Source organism: Dasypus novemcinctus, chromosome 20, assembly GCF_030445035.2.
Source record: "Dasypus novemcinctus isolate mDasNov1 chromosome 20, mDasNov1.1.hap2, whole genome shotgun sequence".
NCBI classification, from domain to species: Eukaryota; Metazoa; Chordata; class Mammalia; order Cingulata; family Dasypodidae; genus Dasypus; species Dasypus novemcinctus.
In genome coordinates, this window is record NC_080692.1 from 48,925,362 (window position 1) to 48,948,557 (window position 23,196).

The following is a 23,196-nucleotide window of genomic DNA, read 5'->3' on the forward strand; positions in this document are numbered from 1 at the left end:
GTGATTCTTATCACAGCTCCTTTCTAAAGAGTCACCGCGCATCGGGGTCTGGTAAAGGTGGTAGATGTCCAGTCCCGACTCTGCTGTCAGCTCCTTTAGAGCAAGACTCCTGCTAATTGTATTCAGCCTGCGCGATGCTGAGCGCAATGGCCACCTGCCTAGGACACGGCCAGGGAGATCTTGCTGATTTGATTTAATGATGGTATTTGGAGATCAGCACCCAGAATAGGATGGGAAAAAATGCTTCTCAACTCTGAAGCCTTTTTGATCGTGAATGAACTTTTTCCTAAGAATCATCTTATGTTTTTACATGTCAATTCCACACACCATTCATTACAATTTGATCTCATGATTTTGTTTATAGGAGAAGATTATGAAAATTAAAAGGCAGTTAAGAGACATGGACAACAAATTTGTTAAGGCAATGATAAAATAATTTACAATGTGGCTGAAGCAACTGGGCTCCCGTCTACCATATGGTAGGTCCAGGGTTCAATGCCCAGGGCCTCTTGGTGAAGGCAAGCTGGCCCGGGTGGAGAGCTGGCCCATGTGGAGTGCTGCCCTGTGCAGGAGTGCTAGCCCACGTGGAGAGCTGATGCAGCAAGATGACACAACAAAAAGAGACACAGAGGAGAGACAATAAGAGATGCAGCAGACCAGGGACATGAGATAGCACAAGAGAATGATTGCCTCTCTCCCACTCCTGAAGGTCCCAGGATCCCAGAGCTGCCTAATAAGAAGACAAAAGACACAGAAGAACACACAGAGAATGGACACAAGAGAGTAGACAGTGGAGGGAGGGGGAAGAAAGAAAGAAAGAAATCTTTAAAAGAAAAGAAGGAAAAAACAGTTCTTTAAAGAAATCTCAGAGAATTTCAGTGAATGACATTTAAAATTAGATTAAAAAGGTAGACTCAAAATTTTAGGCTTGGAAGGGATTCTGCTGATGTGTATGTGTGTGTATCTTCTAGAAAAAATAATACATGCTTATTGTAATAATTAAAATATTTTAGGCAGCGGACTTGGCCCAGTGGTTAGAGTGTCCGTCTACCACATGGGAGGTCTGCGGTTCAAACCTCGGCCTCCTTGACCCGTGTGGAGCTGGCCCATGCGCAGTGCTGATGTGCATAAGGAGTGCCCTGCCACGCAGGGGTGCCCCCGCGTAGGGGAGTCCCACGCGCAAGGAGTGCACCCATAAGGAGAGCCGCCCAGCGTGAAGGAAAGTGCAGCCTGCCCAGGAATGGTGCCGCATACACGGAGAGCTGACACAACAAGATGACGCAACAAAAAGAAACACAGATTCCCGTGCCGCTGACAACAACAGAAGCGGACAAAGAAGACACAGAGAACAGACAACTGGGGTGGGGGGAAGGGGAGAGAAACAAATAAATAAATCTTTAAAAATAAATAAATAAAACATTTTAGGGGAGTAGATGTGGCTCAAGTAGTTGAGTGCCTGCTTCCCACATGGGATGTCCCGGGATGCCTCTTAAAAACAAAACAAAAAACAAACAACAAGTAAACAGATGGGAAAAAACAACTCAGGGGAGCTGATGTGGCTCGGTGATTGAGCACGGGCTTCCCACACACAAGATGTGCGGTTCAATCCCTGGCCCCAGAACCTCAAAAAAGAAACTAAAAACTAAAAACCCCACAACATTCCAGAACTCATTCACATAAAAATGAGAAATAATCCCACCCCTCAAAGATAAGCACCATGAGCATTATCTTCTTTCAGAGTTTCCTATCCATATATTTACATATTATTGTTTTAATGGAATCATATTATACATACTGTTAGGCAACTTGCTTTTTTCACTTAACATTTCTTTTCTTCAACAACTTTCTATGCCAGTAGATGTAATTTTACCTTTTTATTTTCACTGCTGTTTAAAGCAGGATTTGATTTTTGGATTTATTACATTTTTTGCTCATTTGGGGCTTTCTAATCAATGTTTACGATTCAAATTATGCCTCAAAAGTGCATGCCCTTGGCTGCTTTTGAAGTACTTCTCCAAGAATCAGCTTCTAGAAGGGGCATTGCTAAAACCATTTTCTTTGAATCACAGTACATTCTTCCTGCGGTAGATCTGATTTTCAAGGTATTCTGCAGCTCTATTCTGGGATGAATCATTTAAAATCTTTCAAAGCTTTGTTCACTCCTGAAAGATGTGTGATTGGCATTCATGTCTTCGGAGGGCATGGTTTGCTTTCAGCCTGGGTCTTACTCCCACTAAACCATCCCAAACCGTTTGTCATCTCGGCCAGACAGCCTGTAGGAGACAAAGGAAGAAAAAGAGGAGAGCCTTCCTGTGGACAGCTCCTTAGCTAAATTACGGGGGGCAAATATTCAGATTGACATAGCGAGGACGTACACTTACAAATTATAAATTTTAGAATAATTAAAAGAAATACCATCTTCTTACTTTCTCAGAAACATGCTATGGCGTCTGTTGCCCCAACTAGTGCCTTGGTGGAAGATTTTTAAGTAGCAAGGAAGGAGTAATGAACTGAAGGAAAGATGATTTATAACTAGCTACAATGCTGTGAATGCATACTTATAAAGCACAAGTAATATCTTCATTAATCTTTTAATGATTCCTCCTGCAATTTACCAGCATTACATTATGAATTTCCCTAAGAGAAAGGACTTTGCTGAATAAAATTAAATTTCAGGGCAGCTACTTCCCAAGTAAGTGGTGTCAAAATGAGTGAGGTGTTTTCATATAAACCAGAAATATGTAATTTTCATTTTACCCACAATTGTGGGTGTCATTTCAGGCAGAAGCTTGTAAAGAAGCTCATGAACTACAGGAGAAACTCATCGAGAGAATGGAGGTAAGATTTCACACTTGCCCAAGTTCAAATGATGGTAAACTAGAATGAATTAGCTCCGCTTTCAGGGTGTTCTTTCCTAGAGGTTGAGGGCTCTGCACACACCAGTCTCTCCTAGCCTCACCACCCTCACTTCTCTCTGCTGGCCCTCTGCTCTGGGTCAAGGGGACAGCTCACAATTTTGGTATTTCCCCGAGCGCTCATGCTCGTCTCGCCTTGCGCTGCTTCCCCCTCAGCTGGAGCTTATTCGCCATGTCCCCGTGGTACCTGTTCCTTAAGGCTTAGCTCACCTGTCATCCACTCCTGCAGGCCTCCCCCAACCAGAGAAGTGACTCTGTCACTGAACTCCCGAGTCTTATACCCTGAGATAAAGGTGAATGGGTAAATGAAACCATGAATGAATGACTGCGCCAACCTGTCACCTGCTCAGAGATGCCTTCCCCTCCATCTCTTTAGAGTGAGTGTCCCCACCACCAAACCCCGCCGCATCACCTTATATCTAATATAGACGTATCGATTTAATTGTTTCTTACCTGTTCTTCGTCTCCCACACCTGCACACACAATAGGATGCATGTTCCTAGTCTATTTTATCCCAGAACAGTGCCTAGCAGGCAGTAGAAGCCTAATATGTTTTGCAAAGAAGAACAAATTGAATAGATGAATTCAGCACAAGGATAACCAACTTCCTGAATGCATAATCCAGTAGGTAAAGATTAGTACATGGGTTTTGTTCCGTTTTCTTTGGGGGAGCAGGTGTAGTTCAGGAGGTGAGCACTGGCTTCACATATACAAGGTCAGGGCTTCATCCCCGGTCCCAACTTTAAAAGAAAAATTCCCACCATGGCACTGACTTAGCCTGCAAAGTGGTTAGTCTGCACCTGCCGATGACCTCATCACGTGACTCACGCGGAAGGATTTGGGCTCCGGAGGGCTGTGGATGAAAAGCCCTCTGCACCGTCTACAAGAAGCCTGGCAGGCATCTAGAATCACTGAAGTCCTAAAATATTGATTGCTCTTTTTTCTTCAGAACTTTTGCAAGGACGTGACTCTGGTGAATACAGAGATGGGGAAGGACCAAATGCAGGAAGGGAAAACAGACTCTCACAGTCCTGGAGAAATGGGTATTGGCGAAACACAGCCGCTGCTTCCTCAGTCTCCACCACCCCCGGGAGTGGAAAACTCTGCCCATGTTATGGTGTGGTAAGTCAAAGGGCGCGTGGGGGCTGGACAAAGACCCCACATGAGTGGCCGGCAATGAGCTGAACATCTTGACTTAACATTTGTTTTATCCTCTTTTGTAAATTATCTATTCCAGTTCTTTGAAGGTCTATTTGTTTACTGGAATCATAGTATTTTTTTATTTCAGATATAAATCTATAGCTATATGTTACTTTATTATTTTTTTAATTTTAATTAATATTTTATGTATTTATCTTCCCTCCTCCCCCCCCCCCACAGTTGTCTGCTTTCTGTGTCCATTCACTGTGTGTTTTGTGTCCGCTTGCATTCCCGGTGGCACCAGGAATCTGTGACTCTTTTTTTGTTGCGTCATCTTGCTGTATCGGCTCTCTATGTGTGCGGCGCCACTCCTGGGCAGGCTGTGCTTTTTTTGCGCTAGCCAGCGCACTCCTTGTGCGTGGGGCTCCCCTATGCGGGGGACACCCCTGTGTAGCACCGCACTCCTTGCGCGCATCAGCACTGCGCATGGGCCAGCTCAGCACACAGGTCAAGGAGGCCCTGGGTTTGAACCCTGGACCTCCCATGTGGTAGGTGGACGCTCTATTCGTTGAGCCAAATCCACTTCCCTATATGTTACTTTACATATATAAATACAGATTGCTTTAATATACACACAAATCTTGAAGGATCATATCTGCAAACTATGATAAGTGTATACATCATATGCCAATTTAGCATGCCATATTAATGGAAAAAAGGACAAAAACTACACGATCACCTCAAAACCTTTTGACACAATCCAACCCCCTTTTATGATAAAAACACTCAACAAAATAGGAATAGAAAGAAATGTCCTCAATTTGATAAGGAGCATTTATATAAAAACAAAAACAAAAACAAACCTGCAGCAAACATCATGCTTAATGTTGAAAGGCTGAAAGACACAGGATTTGAAATTAATCAATGATATTGAAACAAACTTTTCAAAAGCAACTCAAAGAGTTGAAGGAAAATATGACTAAAGAAATAAAGGATATTAAGAAGATACCAGGTGAGCATTATGAAGAATCTGAAAGTTTGAACAGAAAAATTGCAACTTTTGGGAATGAAAGACATGATGGATGAGACTGAAAATACATTAGAGGGGGAAGTGGCTGTGGCGCAATCAGTTGGGCTCCCGTCTACCATATGGGAGGCCTTCAGTTTGCGTCTGGGGCCTCCTTGTGAAGGCGGGCTCGCCCGCATGCTGCAGAGCACTGCCTGGCCCACAAGCACTGTGGAGAGCTGCCCGGCCCGCAGATGCCATGGAGAGCTGACTCAGCAAAACGGTGACGCAAAAAAAAGAAGGCAGACAAGCAAGAACACAGAAGCCAGCAGCAGATGAACACAGAGAGCAGACAGCAAGCAAGCCGCAAGGGGGGAGGGGAAAATAAATAAATACAGACACAGAAGAATGTACAGCAAAATGGACACAGAGAAGAGACAGCACGCAAAAATTTGCAAGGGAAGGATAAAAAAGAGAAGTACATTAGAGGGAAGTGGATATGATTCAAGCAATTGAATTCCCGGCTACCACATGGGAAGTCCTGGATTCAGTTCCTGGTGCCTCCTGGAGATAATGAGCAAGACAGCAAGTTGATGTGGCAGGCAGACATGACAAGCTGACAAAACAAGGAGATATAAAGAGAAAACACAATGAGACACAACAAAGTAGGGAGCTGAGGTGGCTCAAGCAATTGAGCACCTCTCTCCCACATGGAAGATCCCAGGTTCAGTTCGTGGTGCCTCCTAAAGAGAAGACGAGCAGACACAGAGAGCACACAGGGAATGGACACAGAGAAGCAGACAGCAAGCATAACAATGAGGGGGCATGGAGTAAATAAACAATTTAAAAATACATTAGAGGCATCAACAAATTTTAATGTGCAGAAGAAAGGATCAGTGAATTAGAGTACAGAACATCTAAAACTGAAAAGACAGAAGAACAGATTGAGAAAAGAATGGAAAAAATTGAGCAGGTGCTCAGGGAATTGCATGATAGCACAAGGCACAGTAACATACACATCATGGGAGTTCCAGAAGGAGAAGAGAAGGGAAAGGGGTAGAATGAATATTTGATGAGATAATGACCAAAATTTCCCACCTCTGAGGAAAAACATGAAAACCACGTCTAAGAAGTTCAACGTACTCCAAAAAGATTAAAACCAAGTAGATCTACCCCGAGATACATACTTATCAGAATGTCAAATGCCAACGATAGAGGAAATTCTGAAAGCAGCAAGAGAAAAGTGATCCATCACATGTAAAGGATGTTCAATAAGACTTAGTGCAGATTTCCCGTAAGCAACTATGGGTATGAGAAAATAATGGTATGACTTTATAAGGTACTGAAAGAGAAAAACTGCCAGCCGAAAACTCTTTATCCAGCACAATTGTCCTTTGAAAATAAGGGTGAGTTTAAAACAGATAAACAAAACTAAGAGAGTTCGTTAACCAGAGACTGGCCCTACATGAATTACTAAAGGAAAAGACAGGAGAGAGAGGCTTGGAGGAGAATACAGAAATGAAAATTATCAGAAAGGGTAACTAAAAGGGTAAAAAGACAAAAAGAAGATATGACATATAAAAGCCAAAGGATGAAATGGTTGAAGTAAGTAATAGCATTGAATATTAATGAATTAAGCTACCCAATCAAAAGGCACAGACTGACAGAATGGATTAAAAAATATGAGCCATCTATATGCTATCTAGAAGAGATTCACATTAGACCCAAGGATGCAAATAGACTGAAAGTGAAAGACTGGACAAAGATATTCAATGCAAACAATAAACAAAAAGATCAGGGGTGGCTCTATTAATGTTGTAAAAAAACAGACTTGAAATGAAAACTGCTATCATTGACCATGAGGTGCAGTGGTGCTCAGAGATGTATTCACCAAATGCAATGAATGTCTCATGATGATGGAGGAGATTGTTATGGGGAGAGGAGTGGGGTGAGGGGGCTGGGGGTATATGGGGACCTCATATTTTTTTAATGTAATATTAAAAAAATAAAGACAAAAAAATAAAATAAAAGATAAGAAAGGACATTATATAGTAATAAAAAGGGCAATCCACCAGGAAGAAATAGCAGTCATAAATATTTATACGTCCAACAAGGGTATCCCAAAATATGTAACATAAACACTGGCAAAACTCAAGGGAGAAATAGACATCTCTACAATAACAGTTGGAGACTTTAATATGCCAATCACATCAATAGATAGAATGACTAGACAGAGAATGAGGAAACAGGGAACTTGAAATATATGATAAATGAACTAGACCTAACAGACATATACAGAACACCAAGCCAGCAGGATGTACATTCTTCTCAAGTGCTCATGGATGTTTCTCTAGGACACACCACATGTTGGTCACAAATCAGTTCTCAATAAATCTAAAAAGACTGAAATTATACAAAGCACTTTCACTGGTTATAATGGAATGAAGCTGGAAATCAAATAGGTGGAGAATAGGAAAACTTGCAAATATATAGAGGCTACACAACACACTCTTAAACAATTAGTGGGTCAAAGAGAAAAATGCAAGTATAATCAGTAAGTATCTCAAGATGAAGGAAAATGAGAACAAATCATACCAAAACTTATGTGGTATAGGGAAGGTAATACTGAGAGGGAAATTTATAGCCCTAGGTGCAAATATTAAAAAGGAGAAGAAACTAAAATCAAAGACCTAACTGAACACCTGGAGGAACTAGGAAAAGAACAGCAAATTAATCCTAAAGCAAGTAGGAGGGAAACAAAAACCAATATAGAAAATTAACAAAACCAGAAGTTGGTCCTTTGAAAATATCAATAAAACCAACAAACATTTAGCTAGAATAACAAAAAAAAGAGAGAAGATACAAATAGCTAAAATCAGAAGTGAGAGTGAAGACTTTATTACTGACCCCACTGAAATAAAAAGGATCATAAGAAGATACTATGAAAAACTATACACCAACAAATTAGACAACCTAAATGAATACACAACCTAGAAAATATACAAGACCTCAACAAACCAATCACAAGTAAAGAGATTGAATCAGTCGTCAAAAACCTCCTGACAAAGAAAGACCTAGGACCAGATGGCTTCACAGGTGAATTCTACCATCATTTTAAGAAGAGTTAGTACTAATCTTTCTCAGTCTCTTCTAGAAAACTGAAGATGAGTGAAAACTACTTAACTCATTCTGTGAAGCCAAGATCATCCTAATATCAAAGCCAGATATAGATACTACATGAAAAGAAAACTATAGACCAATGTAATGAATATAGATGCAAGTTCTCAACAAAATTTGATTTGCAAATCAAATCCGATAACATATTAAAAGAATTGTACACCACGATCAAGTGGGTTTTATTTCTGGTATGCAAGGATGGTTCAACACAAGAAAATCAATTAATATAATATATTGCATTAACAAATCAAAGGGGGAAAGCCACATGATCATCTCAATTGATAGAAAAGGCGTTGGACAAAATCCAGCATCCTTTCTTGATAAAAACATCTTGAAAAATAGGACTTGTGGGAAACTGCCTCAACATGATACAAGGCATATATGAAAAACTTAGAGTCAACATTGTAATCAATGGAGAAAGGCTGCAAGCTTTCCTTCCAAGAGCAGGCATAAGAGAAGGATGCCCACTGTCACCACTGTTATTTACCTTGTTCTACAAGTTCTAGCTAGAGCGATTGGGCAAGAAAAAGAAATAAAGGGCATCCAAATTGAAAAAGAAGTAAAACTCTCTTCACAGATGACTTGAAAATTCCAAAATATCTATGTATCTAGTATAAATATCTAGTATAAATACAAGAGCTCATAAAGGAGTTCATCAAAGTGGCAGGATGCAAGATGAACACAGAATCATTGGTGGGATTTTTTTTTTAGATTTTAATTAATTTATTATTTATTTATTTACCCCCCCCCCGTCCCGAGGCTTACTTGCTGTCTGCTCTGTGTCCATTCACTGCACCTTCTTGTGTGTCTGCTTGTCTCCTCTTGTTACATCAGCTCACCGCGGGCGCGGGCCAGCTTGCCTTCACAAGGAGGCCCTGGGACGCGAACCCAGGGCCTCCCATATGGTAGATGGGAGCCCAATCAATTGAGCCACAGCCACTCCCTCATTGGTCCTCATTGGTGTTTTTAAACACTGGTAATGAACAATCTGAGGAGGAAATCCAGAAAAAAATTCCATTTACATTAGCAACTAAAAGAGTCAAATATCTAGGAATTAATTTAACCAAGGATGCAAAAGACCTGTATGCAGAAAAAAACAAAACATTGCTAAAAGAAATCAAAGAAGACCAAAATAAATGGAAGGACATTCCATGTCCGTGTATTAGAAGACTATTGTTAAGATGTTAATTCTACCCAAAATAATTTACAAATTGAACATAAGTACAATCTAAATTCCAACAACCTACTTTGCAGAGAAGGAAATGCCAATCATCAAGCTTATTTGGAATGTTACATGCTCCCAAATAGCCTAGAACATCTTGAAAAAGAAGAATGAAGTGGGAAGACTCACACTTCCTGACTTTGAAGCATATTACAAAGCTACCATGGTCAAATCAGCATGGTATCAGCATAAAGATAGACATAGTGATCAATGGACTAGAATGGAGAGTTCAGAAATACACCCTCACCTCTATGATCAATTGATTTTTTTCTTTTCTTTTTTTTTGACGTACTGGGCCTGGGTACCGACCCAGAACCTTGTATGTGGGAAGCCAGCACTCAACCCCTGAGCCACATCGGCTCCCCTGAGTTGTTGTGATTTTTTTACATTTGTTTGCTTGTTGTTTATTTTTTTTGTCTCTCACAGGCACCAGGGACCAAACCCAGGACCTCTTATGTGGCAGGCACTTTACTGCTTTTTAAAGAAGATTTAGGCAGCGCACTTGGCCCAGTGGTTAGGGCGTCGTCTACCACATGGGAGGTCCGCGGTTCAAACCCCAGGCCTCCTTGACCCGTGTGGAGCTGGCCATGCGCAGTGTTGATGCATGCAAGGAGTGCCGTGCCACGCAGGGCTGTTCCCCGCGTAGGGGAGCTCCACGCGCAAGGAGTGTGCCCGTAAGGAGAGCTGCCCAGCGCGAAAGAAAGTGCAGCCTGCCCAGGAATGGTGCCACACACTCAGAGAGTTGACACAACAAGATGACGCAACAAAAAGAAACACAGATTCCCGTGCCGCTGACAACAACAGAAGCAGACAAAGAAATAAGATACAGCAAACAGACACAGAGAACAGACAACCAGGGTGGGGGGAGGGGGAAGGGGAGAGAAATAAATAAACAAATAAATAAATCTTTTTAAAAAATGAAGAAGATTTATCTCATTTATTCCCCCACCCCCACCCCATCGTTTGTGCTTGCTGTCTGCCTATTCCCTGTGTCTGCTCGTCGTCTTTTTAGGAGGCACTGGGAACCAAACCTGGGACCTCCCATGTGGTAGGTGGGTGCCAAACTGCTTGAGCCACATCTGCTTCCCTCAGTTAATTTTTGACAAGGCTACCAAGTCCACTCAGCTGGAACAGACCATCTCTTCAAAAAATGGTGCTGGGAGAATAGGATATCCATATACAAAAGAATGAAAGAGGACCCCTACCTTACACTTTACACAAAGATTATCTCAAAATGGGTCAAAGCCCTAAACAGAAAAGTCAGGACCACAAAACTCCTAGATGAAAGTGTAGGGAAGCATCTTCAAGATCTCATGGTAGGCAGTGGTTTCTTAGACTTTCCACCCAAAGCAAAAGCAACAAAAGGAAAAACAGATAAATGGAACCACGTCAGAAGTAAACACTTTTGTGCTTTAAAGGACTTTGTGATGAAGGTGAAAAAGCAGCGTACTCAAAGGGAGAAAAGATTTGGAAACCATATCTCCAATAAGGATTCAGTATCCATGCTATATACAGGGATCCTACAACTCAATGATAAAAAAGATGAACAGCCCAGTTAAAAAATGAGCAAAAGATTTGAATGGGTATTTTTCCAAAAAGGAACTACAAATGGTAAAAAAAAATAAAAAAAAAAATGAAAAGATGTTCCACACCACTAGTTATCAGGGAAATGCAAATCAAAACTACAATGAGATATCATTTCATACCTATTAAAATGGCCACTATTTAAAAAGTAGAAAACTACAAGTGTTAGACGGGGTGTGAATAAATAGTGTTGTTATTCCCTGCTAGGAATGTAGAATGGAGCAGCTCCGTGGAAGACTCTTGGGTGGATCCTAAGGAAGTTAAATGCGGATCTGCCACATGATCCAGCAAGCCCACTCCCGGGTCTATACTCAGAAGAACCTTCGCAAGCAGGGATGTGAACAGACGCTTGCACAATGAGGGTCATAGCAGCGTTGTCCACAAAGGCCAGGAGATGGAAACAACCCTGGTGTCCACCAACCCATGAATGGATAAACAAACTGTGGCAGATACATATGATGGAAAATTTGCCGCTGTTAGAAGAAATGACATCATGAAGCATATGATAACGTGGGTGATCATATGTTGAACGCAGCAAGTCAGGCATAAAAGGACAACTATTATATGATTTTACTAATATGAACTAAAAATAATTAGCAAACTCACGGTGTTCATGTCTAGAATACAGGTCACCAGAAGATAGAGTGAAGGTAGAGAGTGGGAAGCTGAGGCTTAGTTTGTTCAGAATTTGTAATAAGGCTGATTATAAGTGTTTGGAAATGGACAGCTTATTATTGTGATTGTAATTAGCAGCACTAATGTATGTGTATGGTAGTGGTTGATGGAAAGTATAAGGTTGAGTGAATCACTGGATGGAAAGCTAACAGATGAAACATGGGGTTATACAGCACAGTGAACCCTCTTGTGGACAATGAGTATGGCTAATAGTATATAAGAATGTCTTCCTGTGAAACAGAACAAATGCGCATTAATACTACAAGCTGTTAATGATAGGGTGGTATACGGGCAAAAATACACCTGAAGCAAACTATGGCTTTAGGGAATGCTAATATACTAATATTTTCCATCAATTGTTAAAAAAGGAGTTATATGAATTAAAAAGAATGAGCCTCAAAATACTACATTTTTTTACTCCATCTCTACAAAATGTAAATATAAATAGCTCTATTGAGGCAGACTGAGATTAGCATCAATGTAAGGCAGAGGAAGAAGAGAGGCATTGAGCCATGACTGCTAAGGGGCAGGGGCTTCTTTTTGGGGTAATGAAAACGCTCTAATGTTGATTGCAGGGATGAATGCACAATCCTGTGATTATATAAAAAGTCATCAGTGTCCACTCCAGACGGACTGTATGGTTTGTGAACATGTTTCATTAAAATTGCTTAAAAACTCAGTGTCTTTCTATACACTAGCAATGAACAATTTGGAAAAACTATAAACCATCACTAGAATAAATTAAATTCTGAAATAAATGGAAGACATTATGCATTCATGGATTTGGAAAACTTAATATTGTTAAGTTAGCAATTCTTACAAAATCGATCTACAGATTTGATGCAGTCTCATTTGAAATCCAAGCTGCCTTTTTTTTCTGTTTGTAGAAATCAACAAGCTGATTCTAGAGTTCATGTGGAAACATAAGCGATTCAAAAAGCTAAAATAATCTTGAAATAGGACAATAAAATTGAAGGATCACAATCCCCAATGTCAAAACTTCCTATAAAACTGCAGTAATGAAGACAGTGTGGTACTGGCATAAGTATAGATGCATAGATCAGTAATTTTGAGAGTACTGAAAGAAACCCATACTTCCGTGGCCAACGGACTTTTGACAAGAGTGCCAAACAATTCTGTGGGAAAAGATTAGTCTTTTCAGCAAATGGTGCAGGGACAAATGAACATTCATATGCAAAAGGATGAATTTGGACTCTTACCTCACACCGTATACAAAAACTAGCTTAAAATGGATTAAAGATTCAATTAAAAGGGCTAAAATTACAAAATTCTTTGTAGCAAACAGAGGTGTAAATCTTTTTGGCCTTGGTTTAGGCAGCCATTTCTTCAGTATGGCACCTACAGCTCAAGAAACCAAGGGGAAAGAAGAGATTTGAACTTCATCAAAATTAAGAACTTCTGTGCTTCAAAGGATCAATAAAGTGAAAAAACCAACTCATGAAATGGGAGAAGATATTTGTAAGTCATGTCTTTGATAAGGATCTAGTACCCAGAAAAGGTAAATAATGCTTATAACTCAACAATAAAGATACAACCAAAGTAAACATTTTCTCCAAAAAAGATATTCAAAAGACCAATAAGCACATGAAAAGATGCTCAACATCATGAGTCACTAAGGAAATGGAAATCAAATCTATAGTGAAACATGTATCATTTCACGCCCACTAGGATAGTGACAATGAAAAGCCAGGCAATAATAAGTATTTGTGATTATGTGAAGAAATTGGAACCTTTGTACATTGCTTGTAGGATTGTAAGCTGATGCAGCTCCTTTGGGAAAAAAACTGGCAATTTCTGAAAATGTCAACTGTAAAATTACCACATGACTCAGAAAATCTACTCCTAGGTATATGCCCAAGAAAACGAAACACATATATCCACCAAAAATCTGTACCCAAATATTGAGAGCAGCATTCCTCATAACAGCCAGAAAGTGGAAACAATCCATCAACTGATGAACGGATAAATAAAATGTAATATATCCACACAAAGGAATATTATTTACTCATGAAAAGGAATGAAGTACTGATAAATGCCACCGCTTGGATGATCCTTGAAAACATTATGCTACATGAAAGAAGCCAGGCACAAAAGGCCATATATTGCCGTATTACATTTATGCAAAATGTATGGAATAAGTGAATCCAGACAGACAGAAGGTGGGTTAGTGGTTTACAGGGGTTGGAAGGAAGGGGAATGGGAGTGATCTCTGAAAGATATGGGATTCCTTTTGGGGTGATGAAAATTTCCTGAAATTAGTGTTGATGGTAGCACAGCCTTTAATACACTGAAACCCACTGAACTGTATGCTCCACGTAGCATAGCGAATGCTACAGGTTATATTTAAGAGAGAGAGAGAGAGCAAGTAAACAAACAAGCTTTTCAACTATGTCTCCATTGTTTTTTATGGGCACATCATAACCCACTCGAGTTGGTCATCTTTTTTTTTTTTAATTTTTTAAATTTTCTTTCTTTTTTTTTTTTTTAATAAATAGATCACACAAAATCATCTTTTCTTCACATCATTACATCCTGGGTAAGATTGCCTGAGACGTTGCCCAATCACTTGTTGGAGGAATATACTAGTTCCACATTTATGCACTACCATTTTGAGGAGGTATCGCTTACATACCCAGTCAATCATTACGTGTCAGTTTTGACTAGTTCCCCTCAGGGGTGGCCACTTCCCGGCACTGTCCTCATGTCCTAAGCCCCCTTTATGGTAGTCCCCTATGTACTGACCACAAATAGTGTGTAAATCTTGGGAATGAAAGATTTTTTATGCAGGATAATGTCTGAAAATTAAAAACAAATAGAACTCAACAGTCAAAACAATGTTTTTATTTTTATAGACGATATATTCAAAAAGAATACAATTGATGAAATAGTAACCTTTGGTTCTGTACAGGTGCTAGCATGAAAAGGCATTTTAATTTAGTAGCTGTGATGTTTTTCAAAGAAAAATATGTCTGAACTTTTTATTCAGAAATATTACACGTGTTCTTTTATTTGCTTAATAAGAGAAAAAATTTTAAACTTAAAAGTTAAACCATATTGACTTATAAATATAAATCAAATGACTCATTAGTTTTAAGAAATAAAAACCATACCTAGACTATTCACTGAAGGAAAAAATAACTGGAGTATCATACTCTATATAAAAGCAAACAAAACAAAGCAAAACAAAAATAGGAAGGGAGGGAGGGAGGGAAGGAAGGCAATATTAAGTTTCTATCTTAGTTTGCCAGAGTTGCTATCATAAATACCATACAACGAGTTGGCTTAAACAATGGGGATTTATTGGCTCACTGTTCTGAGACTAGGAGAAGTCCAAAATCTGGATCTCCACGAGGCTCGCTTTCTCCCCAGAGACTGTCGGGCTCTGGTGCTGCTGCAGGCAATCCTCGGGGTTCCTTGACTTTCTGGCCACATGGTGTGTCCTCCCCTTTCTAGCTTGCAGATTCCTGCTGACTTCCTGCTTCCCCCTGTGACAGTCTCTTTATAAAGCCTCCACTATTCCAGATTAAGATCCACCCTCCTTCAGGTGGTCAGTGTTAACTGAACAAATACCATCTTCAAGAACTCTCTGTACAATGGATTCGCACCTACAGGGATATGGAATGAGATTAAGAACATGTTTAAATCGGGGTACATAATTCAATCTACCAGTGTCTGAAGGCTACCACAACGAATTGGTGCAAACTGGGTGGCTTAAAACAACAGAAATTCATTCTCTTTCAGTTTTGGAGGGCAAAAGTCCAAAGCCAGGTGTTGGCCAGGCGAGGTCCTCCTGCAGCCGCGAGGCCCCCGGGCTCCGGTGGCTGCCGCAGCCCTGGCAGTCCCTGGTTTACACCAGTCTCTGCCTCTGTTTCCACGTGACCCTCTCTGCGTCTCTGTGTTTTCTCCTCTTCTGTCTCTTCTAAGGACAGCTGTTATTTTAGTTTCCTAGCTGCTAAAATAAATACCATGCAATGAGTTGGCTCACAGTTTTGAGGCGAGAAGTCCAAAATCTAAGCATCAGCAAGGCAGTGTTTCTCCCCAAAGACCGTGGCATTCTGGGGCTGGCTGCCAGAGGTCCTCGGTCCTCGGCTTGTCGATCACATGGCGGTGCACAGGGCGATGGCGCCTCCTCTCTCCTCCCTGTTCCTTGACTTCTGGCTTCTTCCCGGCTTTTCTCTCCGTCTGAATTTCTGCTAATAAAGGCTCCGGGAACCTGGGTTGCAGCCCGGCCTGATGCGGTTGGGCTGCACCTCAGCTGGAGGAACAGCTTTCAAGGGATTCGGTTTATACCAGATCCACACCCACCAGAGGGCCGGGCGAGACCAAGACGTGTCCAGACGGGGTCCGCAGTCCAGGCCACCGCACGCTCGCCGGGCCGGGGGCCCACCCGAGTTCAGGGCGCTCTCATTTGGAGATTCTTACCTTAATTACATCTGCAGAGGTCCTTATTCCAGATAAGGTCGCACTCTGAGGTTTCCGAGGAACCTGTCTTTTAGGGGGCCGTTATTCAACCAACTACAGAAGGGAGGAAGAGGGGATGGGAGGAACCGGGGAAGGAAAACATAACTGGTCCTATCAGGTGGATGGGATTATAGTTTTTTCTTTCTCCATTTTCCAAATTATCTGTAACTTATAAAACATTCGTTTTTCCCTTATAAAGTATGCTATTAAAATGTGTTTCTTTGAAAACGTTGCAGTTCACTATTTCCAAAGATGACTAGTTTTTTAATTTAGGGGGAATGGTTTTTATTTACTAAATATGTTTTGGTAGTGAGTAGTTTTTCTTTTCATAAGACAAAGCAAGTCTATATTTAGTTCACCTTGAGGGCAAGGCAACTTCCCCCTTCATCTCGGCAGCCCTCAAAGCACCTTCCTAATAGAGTTTATTATGAACATTGGCTCCTTAATAAATATGTGAAGTAAAAGGAATTATTTGTGTTGTTGACAAGACATAGTGGAAGGAAATACCAAGAAATTTGGCTCAGATTTATAGAATCCACTGAAGTTGAACTGCAAAAGAGATCCATAGCTAGCTTTAAGTGTTCTCTAGAATTTCTCTTCTGAAATGTATTATTGATGGTAATTATCTCCAGGTAATTGGATTCTCTGTGACTTTTATTTTCTTCTTTGTGATTTTCTGGATGTCCCAGATTCTCTGGATTTTCTGGATGTCCCAGATTCTCAATACACTAATTTTGTATTGCATGTATAAGCAGAAAATTATAATGCACGTATATAAAGATAAACAAACAAAATACATTATAAGGTATAGCCCAGAAGGAGGAGCCTTCGAGGACTTGAAAAAGCTTATATTACTCTATAAGAGAAAGTCTGGTCAAAGACAAAATGGTGACAGAGATAGTTACATTCCATTTATCACACTGTATGAAAATCTGCCTGTAGCTTTATTTCTCCCCAAACAGGCATGAAATACCTCACAAGTGAGGTGAAGATTTCAGTACTCTGTTGGTAGTGTGAGAAAAGCATTTCCAAGGAAAGAGCCTCACGATAGCCAAGGTCTCGTTGTTTCAGGGCCGTAGAACCCGCAGGCCCGTCTTGGCATGGGCTCAGGTGCTCGTCTGCTCCCGGCTCCTCCTCTTACAGACGTGAACTGAGGTCCAGAGAAGTTTGGTTACTAGCCTGACGGTGTGGAGCAGGTGGAGTCCCATCAAGGTGGTTTTCTTCAGAATTTTCTTAACACAAGTTTTCTCTCCCTGTAGGAGACGTGCCCTGAGGATTTCCGTCTTGTTTTGTGTTCTCACCTTCACTGGACTTTCGTGTTATGTACTATTTTTTGATCCTACGTTTATCTTTGAAACGATGCTCCCGGGACTGCTGGGGCGCCAAGCAGTGTGGGAACTCCGAGAGATTATTGTACCTTTCTTGAATTTGGAAGCAGAAGATTTGTTACCCTCCTAAAGATACAGAAGTTGCCATTACCCTATTGGCTTTCTCCCCAATAAAATTCTGGGTGTTCTTGTAGTGTGATTGTTAGCTTATTTTGGGGGAAAAAAAATGGCGTGTTGCTTTGCAAAGGATATTGCAATGTTATGAAATTGGTTGATCACAGAAAAAATGACAACAGTTCACCTTCAGCCCCGGGGCTCGCGATGGCCGCTGGAACCATTCCTTCAGGCCGGCTTGTTCTCCTTCCCCAACACTGAGTAGCTGTGAGCTGTCAAGGGCTAGCTCCCTCGGTCCTTCTCCTCATCTGACCGCTGATGTCTCAGAAGAGAAAAGGCAAACTTCCTCTCCAGTTTTACCTCAACTGGATTGGGGCCATATTTTCGATATAGTGGACATTTCTGGGTTTCATTCCCTAACATTCGTTTCTCTTTTGGGGGACAGCACCCTGATTTTGCTGTGGAGGAACTACCTTTCCGCAGGGAGCATACTTGTAGCTGGTCTGTCAGTCACTGAGCACTGTCTTCCCACTAAAAGTTGGGAATGTGTCAAATCAGACTTTCTAAGAATGGGAATTTTTAGAAGAATCATATGAAGAATGGAGATATTGGAATTTTGATTTTGTGAACTAGCCTATCATCTTCTGCTTAAGGTAGCCAGAATTGGTTCTGTTGGTGACAATCAAATGAAGCCTAACTGATCCAGTATTTTGTATCAGGATTTTGAATGCCAGATTGAAGCATGTTTCCCCTAATTTGGTGGGTAATGGAGAAATACTAAAACTTCTTTTTCTTAAAAAAAAATTTTTATTTCTCTCCCCTTTCCCATCCTCCTGTCTCCCCCCGTTGTCTGCTCTCTTGTGTCCATTCATGTATTCTTTTGTGTCTGCTTGCGTTCTTGGCAGCACCAGGAATCTGTGTCTCTTTTTGTTGTGTCACCTTGCTATGTCAGCTCTCCATGTGTGCAGCACCACTCCTGGGCGGGCTGTGCTTTTTGTGCAGGGCAGCTCTCCTTGCAGGGCACACTTCTTGCGCGTGGGGCATCCCTACGTGGGGGCCATCCCTGCATGGCACGGCACTCCTTGCGCATGGCAGCACTGCGCGTGGGTCAGCTCACCACAGGGGCCAGGAGGCCCTGGGTTTGAAATCTGGACCCTCCATATGGTAGGTGGACGCTCTATCAGTTGAGCCACATCCACTTCCCAAAATTTATTTTTAATATAAGGAATAGTTGTAATTTAACTGTGTAAGATTAACAGAACCACGAAAAATACATCAGAGTAGAAGTGCAGATGGGATATCAGAGATCGTTTATGGCCATTTGGTCACTTAAGAGGTCTAAAGGGTAGAAAAGGGACTTGAAAGGAGACGGTGGGAAGCGGCCTTGGCCCAGTGGATAGGGCATCCGCCTACCACATGGGAGGTCCGCGGTTCAAACCCCGGGCCTCCTTGACCCGTGTGGAGCTGGCCCATGCGCAGTGCTGATGCACGCAAGTGCCATGCCACGCAGGGGTGTCCCCCGCATAAGGGAGCCCCACACGCAAGGAGTGCACCCCATAAGGAGAGCCACCCAGCGCGAAAGAAAGTGCAGCCTGCCCAGGAGTGGCACCGCACACACGGAGAGCTGACACAGCAAGATGACGCAACAAAAAGAAACACAGATTCCCGTGCTGCTGACAACAACAGAAGCGGACAAAGAAGAACACGCAGCAAATGGACACAGAGAACAGACAACTGGGGTCGGGGGGAAGGGAAGAGAAATCTTTAAAAAAAAAAAAAAGGCGATGTGAAGCTGCTGTGGGAGGGTGGGTTTCGTGGTGCTTGGTGGTGGGTGGGTGCAGGGTTACGAGGGTGGTGACGGGCGTGCACTGTGGTCTCAATTCTCCTCACACGTGACGAGTGTAGACGGTATTTGGCTGGGGGAGGCTGACTCGCCCCCACAACAGGCACCTTCAGTGCTAATCCTGCCCTGTGGGTGTGAGCCCCTTTGTAAAGAGGACCTGTTGCTTGTGGTGGGCCCACACTGGAAGAGGGCAGAGCTTAGTCCCCCCTGCTGACGTCCTGACGCGTGAAGGGAATTGGACACGGAAAAAGAAGCCGCAGGGAGGAGCCAGGAGGGGAGAGCCATGGAACCTGCAGGAGAAAGGAGAGCGCCTCGCCACGGGGAGGGAGAGCCAAGGGGCCCCAGGCACCCCTGGCCGCGGGAGGGAGCAGGGCTTCTGGACTCTGGAACGGTGCGCCAAGCTATTCCTGGGGTCAAACCAGCCCTTAGGTCTATTTGTCTTAGCCTGGAGACTAAGACAGTGCAGAGGTGAAGAGAAGACACTTCAGAGGAAAGAAGTGTTGCGAGGAAAACTCTGGAACCAGGAGTCTGCGAGAGTCAGGAGGCGTGGTATGGCGCAGAACTCACCATCTGAGTTTCTAATTACTGAAAGATAAACACTATGCCTCATTCATTTTTGTGGTCTCTGGAAGAGTGATTCCCAAATGCACTTCCAAGGACCGGATGCGTCAAATCAGTTGGAGCTTTATAAATTTAATCTTTCCAATCCCACCCTCAGATGTTTAGATTGGGTAGCGCTAATATGGGGTCCCAAAACTTAATTTTAAAAATCTCCACAGCTGATTCTGATACAAATCCTGGTTTGGTAACCACATCTTGGCACACTTTAGGACAATGCTGTGCATGCTCTTGGCACCAGATAAACACAGATTGACGTAAATTGTTCTTATCTTTGTGGCCTCCCCATCACTCCACCCAGTGCGACACGCAGTATTTCTCTGTTCGATAAGTTCCATCATATGCATTCTCCATCTCGTACCCTTGAGGAAATTTTCAACCCCTTTGCTCATCTCATTCAGCAAGCCGATTTTTTGTAACAATTTAAAAATTCTTTAGATCAACTCCTGTTTTTGTATTATATAGTTATCATGCTAATAGGCCTAATCACATCAGTGGACTACTGCTGAGAAAGTTCAGCTTGTTTCTATTTTCACAAATTGCCGTTAGGCACACAAGGTTAGAAAATAATTGACTCCAAATGTCACTTTTATCCTGTTATTCTACAGCCAGAAAATTATATTGGCTGCTAGAAATGTGCAATTTGCTTGGCAGTGATTCTCTATTTGTGGTGTTTAACAGAATTCCACAAAGTGGTTGTTAGTGACACAGATGTCTAAGCATCATCTCCGGAAATTCTGATTCTTTAGACCTGGGCAAGTCTCAGGTCTAAAAATCTATTTTAATAGTTCTAACAATTCATGTGACCCAAAGTTGAAGAATTACCATCCTGTGACATGGGCAAAAACTGCCTGGTGTTACAGATGGGTTAAGATCCCATACAAGGCTAGTCAAGAGGTAGCCAACTTTTTTTTCCTTCCCAGTGGGGGGGTGGGGGGTGGGGGCAGGTTGGGGAATTTCCAGGACACACGGAGAGGGAAAAACTCCGGGAACAGTGAGTAATATATTCAAAAGATCTTGTGATAGTGAGAGCTCTGCTGCCAGAAAGATGAAAAAAGTCACCCTTCGCCTTGTTTCCAGATCGAGGGACTATTCACACCAACTCGTGGCCAGAACTTGGGGTGAGGTCTGGACAGTCTTCAGGTCAATTCCCCGTTAGGGGCTGCAGCTCCGGCTGATTTACTCACAAAATCAAAATGAAGTATTGAACTTCAGGAGCTCAAATAAAGCTCAAACTCTTGTATTAACATCATTTAACTCTAGTGCGGAAGTAAGGTAGGGATCTAGATGGTTAAAAGGAATAAATGAATATTTTCTAACTTCCTAGATATATTTTGTTAGGATTTTGACTAAGATAGAATAAGTTTGCCCTGGAAGATGAAGAGCCTTGAAGTGAAAATGATTGTATTTTCATGTCAATTCATTTTCAATTTGCCAGCATCTGAAGCTGAAAAGTTGTTACAATGTTCTATCGACAGGGAAACGTTTAGTCCAAAACTGTAACGTTCAGCTGGTATAAATGTCTGCAAGTGGTAATTCCGTTAACTGTGTTTAGTTGGTTGGGTTTTATTTCACATCTTTTAAATGCCATAATCAGTTGAGTCCACTGCTATGCTCTAAGTCACTTGCTAAAAAATTCTGAATCATTGTACAAATATGGTCCCAGTTCTGGACCGGGAGAAGTTCTGAGAGAATGAACAGGTCACAGATAACATCCCCATCTGTCACGTTTCTTAGTGGAGTCAGCGACGTTCGTGGTGGTGAAAGAGTTTCTTAGTGGAGTCAGTGACGTTCGTGGTGGTGAAAGAGTTTGACTTTGGATTTGAAGTTGGGTTAGAGTCCCGCTCTTGGGCCAGCTGTGTGAGTTTGATGGGGTCGCTCATCCTGTATCCTTGGAAGGGGGTCCCAGCACCCACTGCCCCGGCTGCTGAGAGTTCCCAGCTGAACCCCTCCCCGGGAATCCCCGTGTCAGTGAGAGCGGCTTCGCCCCGATGCCGTCCTCACCGAGCCGGGGGCCGTCCTGAAGGGCTGGCCCGGCCTCCAGGGCACCCGCTGCAGGCCAGCTGCCCCCTGCCCAGCCTGCGTGTGCCACCCCTGGCAGGCGCCGGCCCTGAGGGATACCCCGGTACCCCGACCCACAGGTGCTTCTCTCAGAGCCCACTTCCTGGGGATCCCACTGCAGACACCGCCGTTTATACATGGATAAAATGAGAAAATAATACCTACTTGGTGAAAGTGTTGGATTAAAGGACCAGATGTTTAATAGACTGCAGGGTATTATTGTTACTGTCATGGACCATACTTTCAGATGACCCGACCTAAGACCTTTGCGTCTGCTCTAATAATAAATAAATGAATTTCTGAATATTCATTCGGAAACTTCTTGACCTAAGAAGTCTTGAAGTAAAAATGAGTGAGTCACAAACCTTGAAGTCATTCCTTTTTTTAAATTTATTTTTATTTTTTCTTTATTTTCTTTTAAATGTTACATTAAAAAAATATGAAGTCCCCATATACCCCCCACCCCACCCACGCCACCCCTCCCACATCAACAACCCCTTCCATCATCGCAGCACATCCACTGCACCCGGCGAATACATTCTGGAGCACCGCTGCAGCACGTGGACAGCGGTCCACATTGTAGTCCACACTCTCCCCCAGTCCACCCAGTGGGCCACGACAGGACACACGACGTCCAGCATCTGTCCCTGCAGCACCACCTATGACAACTCCAACTCCTGAAAATGCCCCCACACCATATCTCTTCTTCCCTCTCCTGACATCAGCAGCCACCATGGCCACCCTCTCCACATCACTACTGCAATTTCTTCCCTTACTAATCACAATAGTTCCCCAGCAGAACACCAGTAAGTCCACTCTAATCCATACTCTATTTCTCCATCCTGTGGACCAGGGATGGTTAAGTCCTCTCCCCTTCTACATCAAGAGGGGCTTAGACTCCACATGGATGCTGGAGGCAGTTCTCCCGCTTGCAGTCATTCTTGACCGCCTTCTCTCTCCTGCTGCACTTGCAGTCGCCAGGAGCCTGATGTTATCTGCTGGCCTGGGACTGGAAGTGGCTGCGACGGTAT

The 23,196-nt window shown here is 42.5% G+C and overlaps 1 protein-coding gene across 1 annotated transcript in view; it reads left to right on the forward strand.

Annotated features, from left to right (window-relative positions):
- Positions 1-17,722, forward strand: part of SMCO2 (single-pass membrane protein with coiled-coil domains 2) — a 43,352-nt gene extending 25,630 nt beyond the window's left edge. The window contains exons 7-9 of the mRNA XM_058282947.1: positions 2,782-2,838; positions 3,865-4,037; positions 17,461-17,722. Of these exons, the coding sequence (XP_058138930.1) occupies positions 2,782-2,838; positions 3,865-4,037; positions 17,461-17,659 (429 nt within the window). The 3' untranslated portion in view covers positions 17,660-17,722. The remainder of the gene's footprint in view (positions 1-2,781; positions 2,839-3,864; positions 4,038-17,460) is intronic.
- The last annotated feature ends 5,474 nt before the right edge of the window (positions 17,723-23,196 follow it).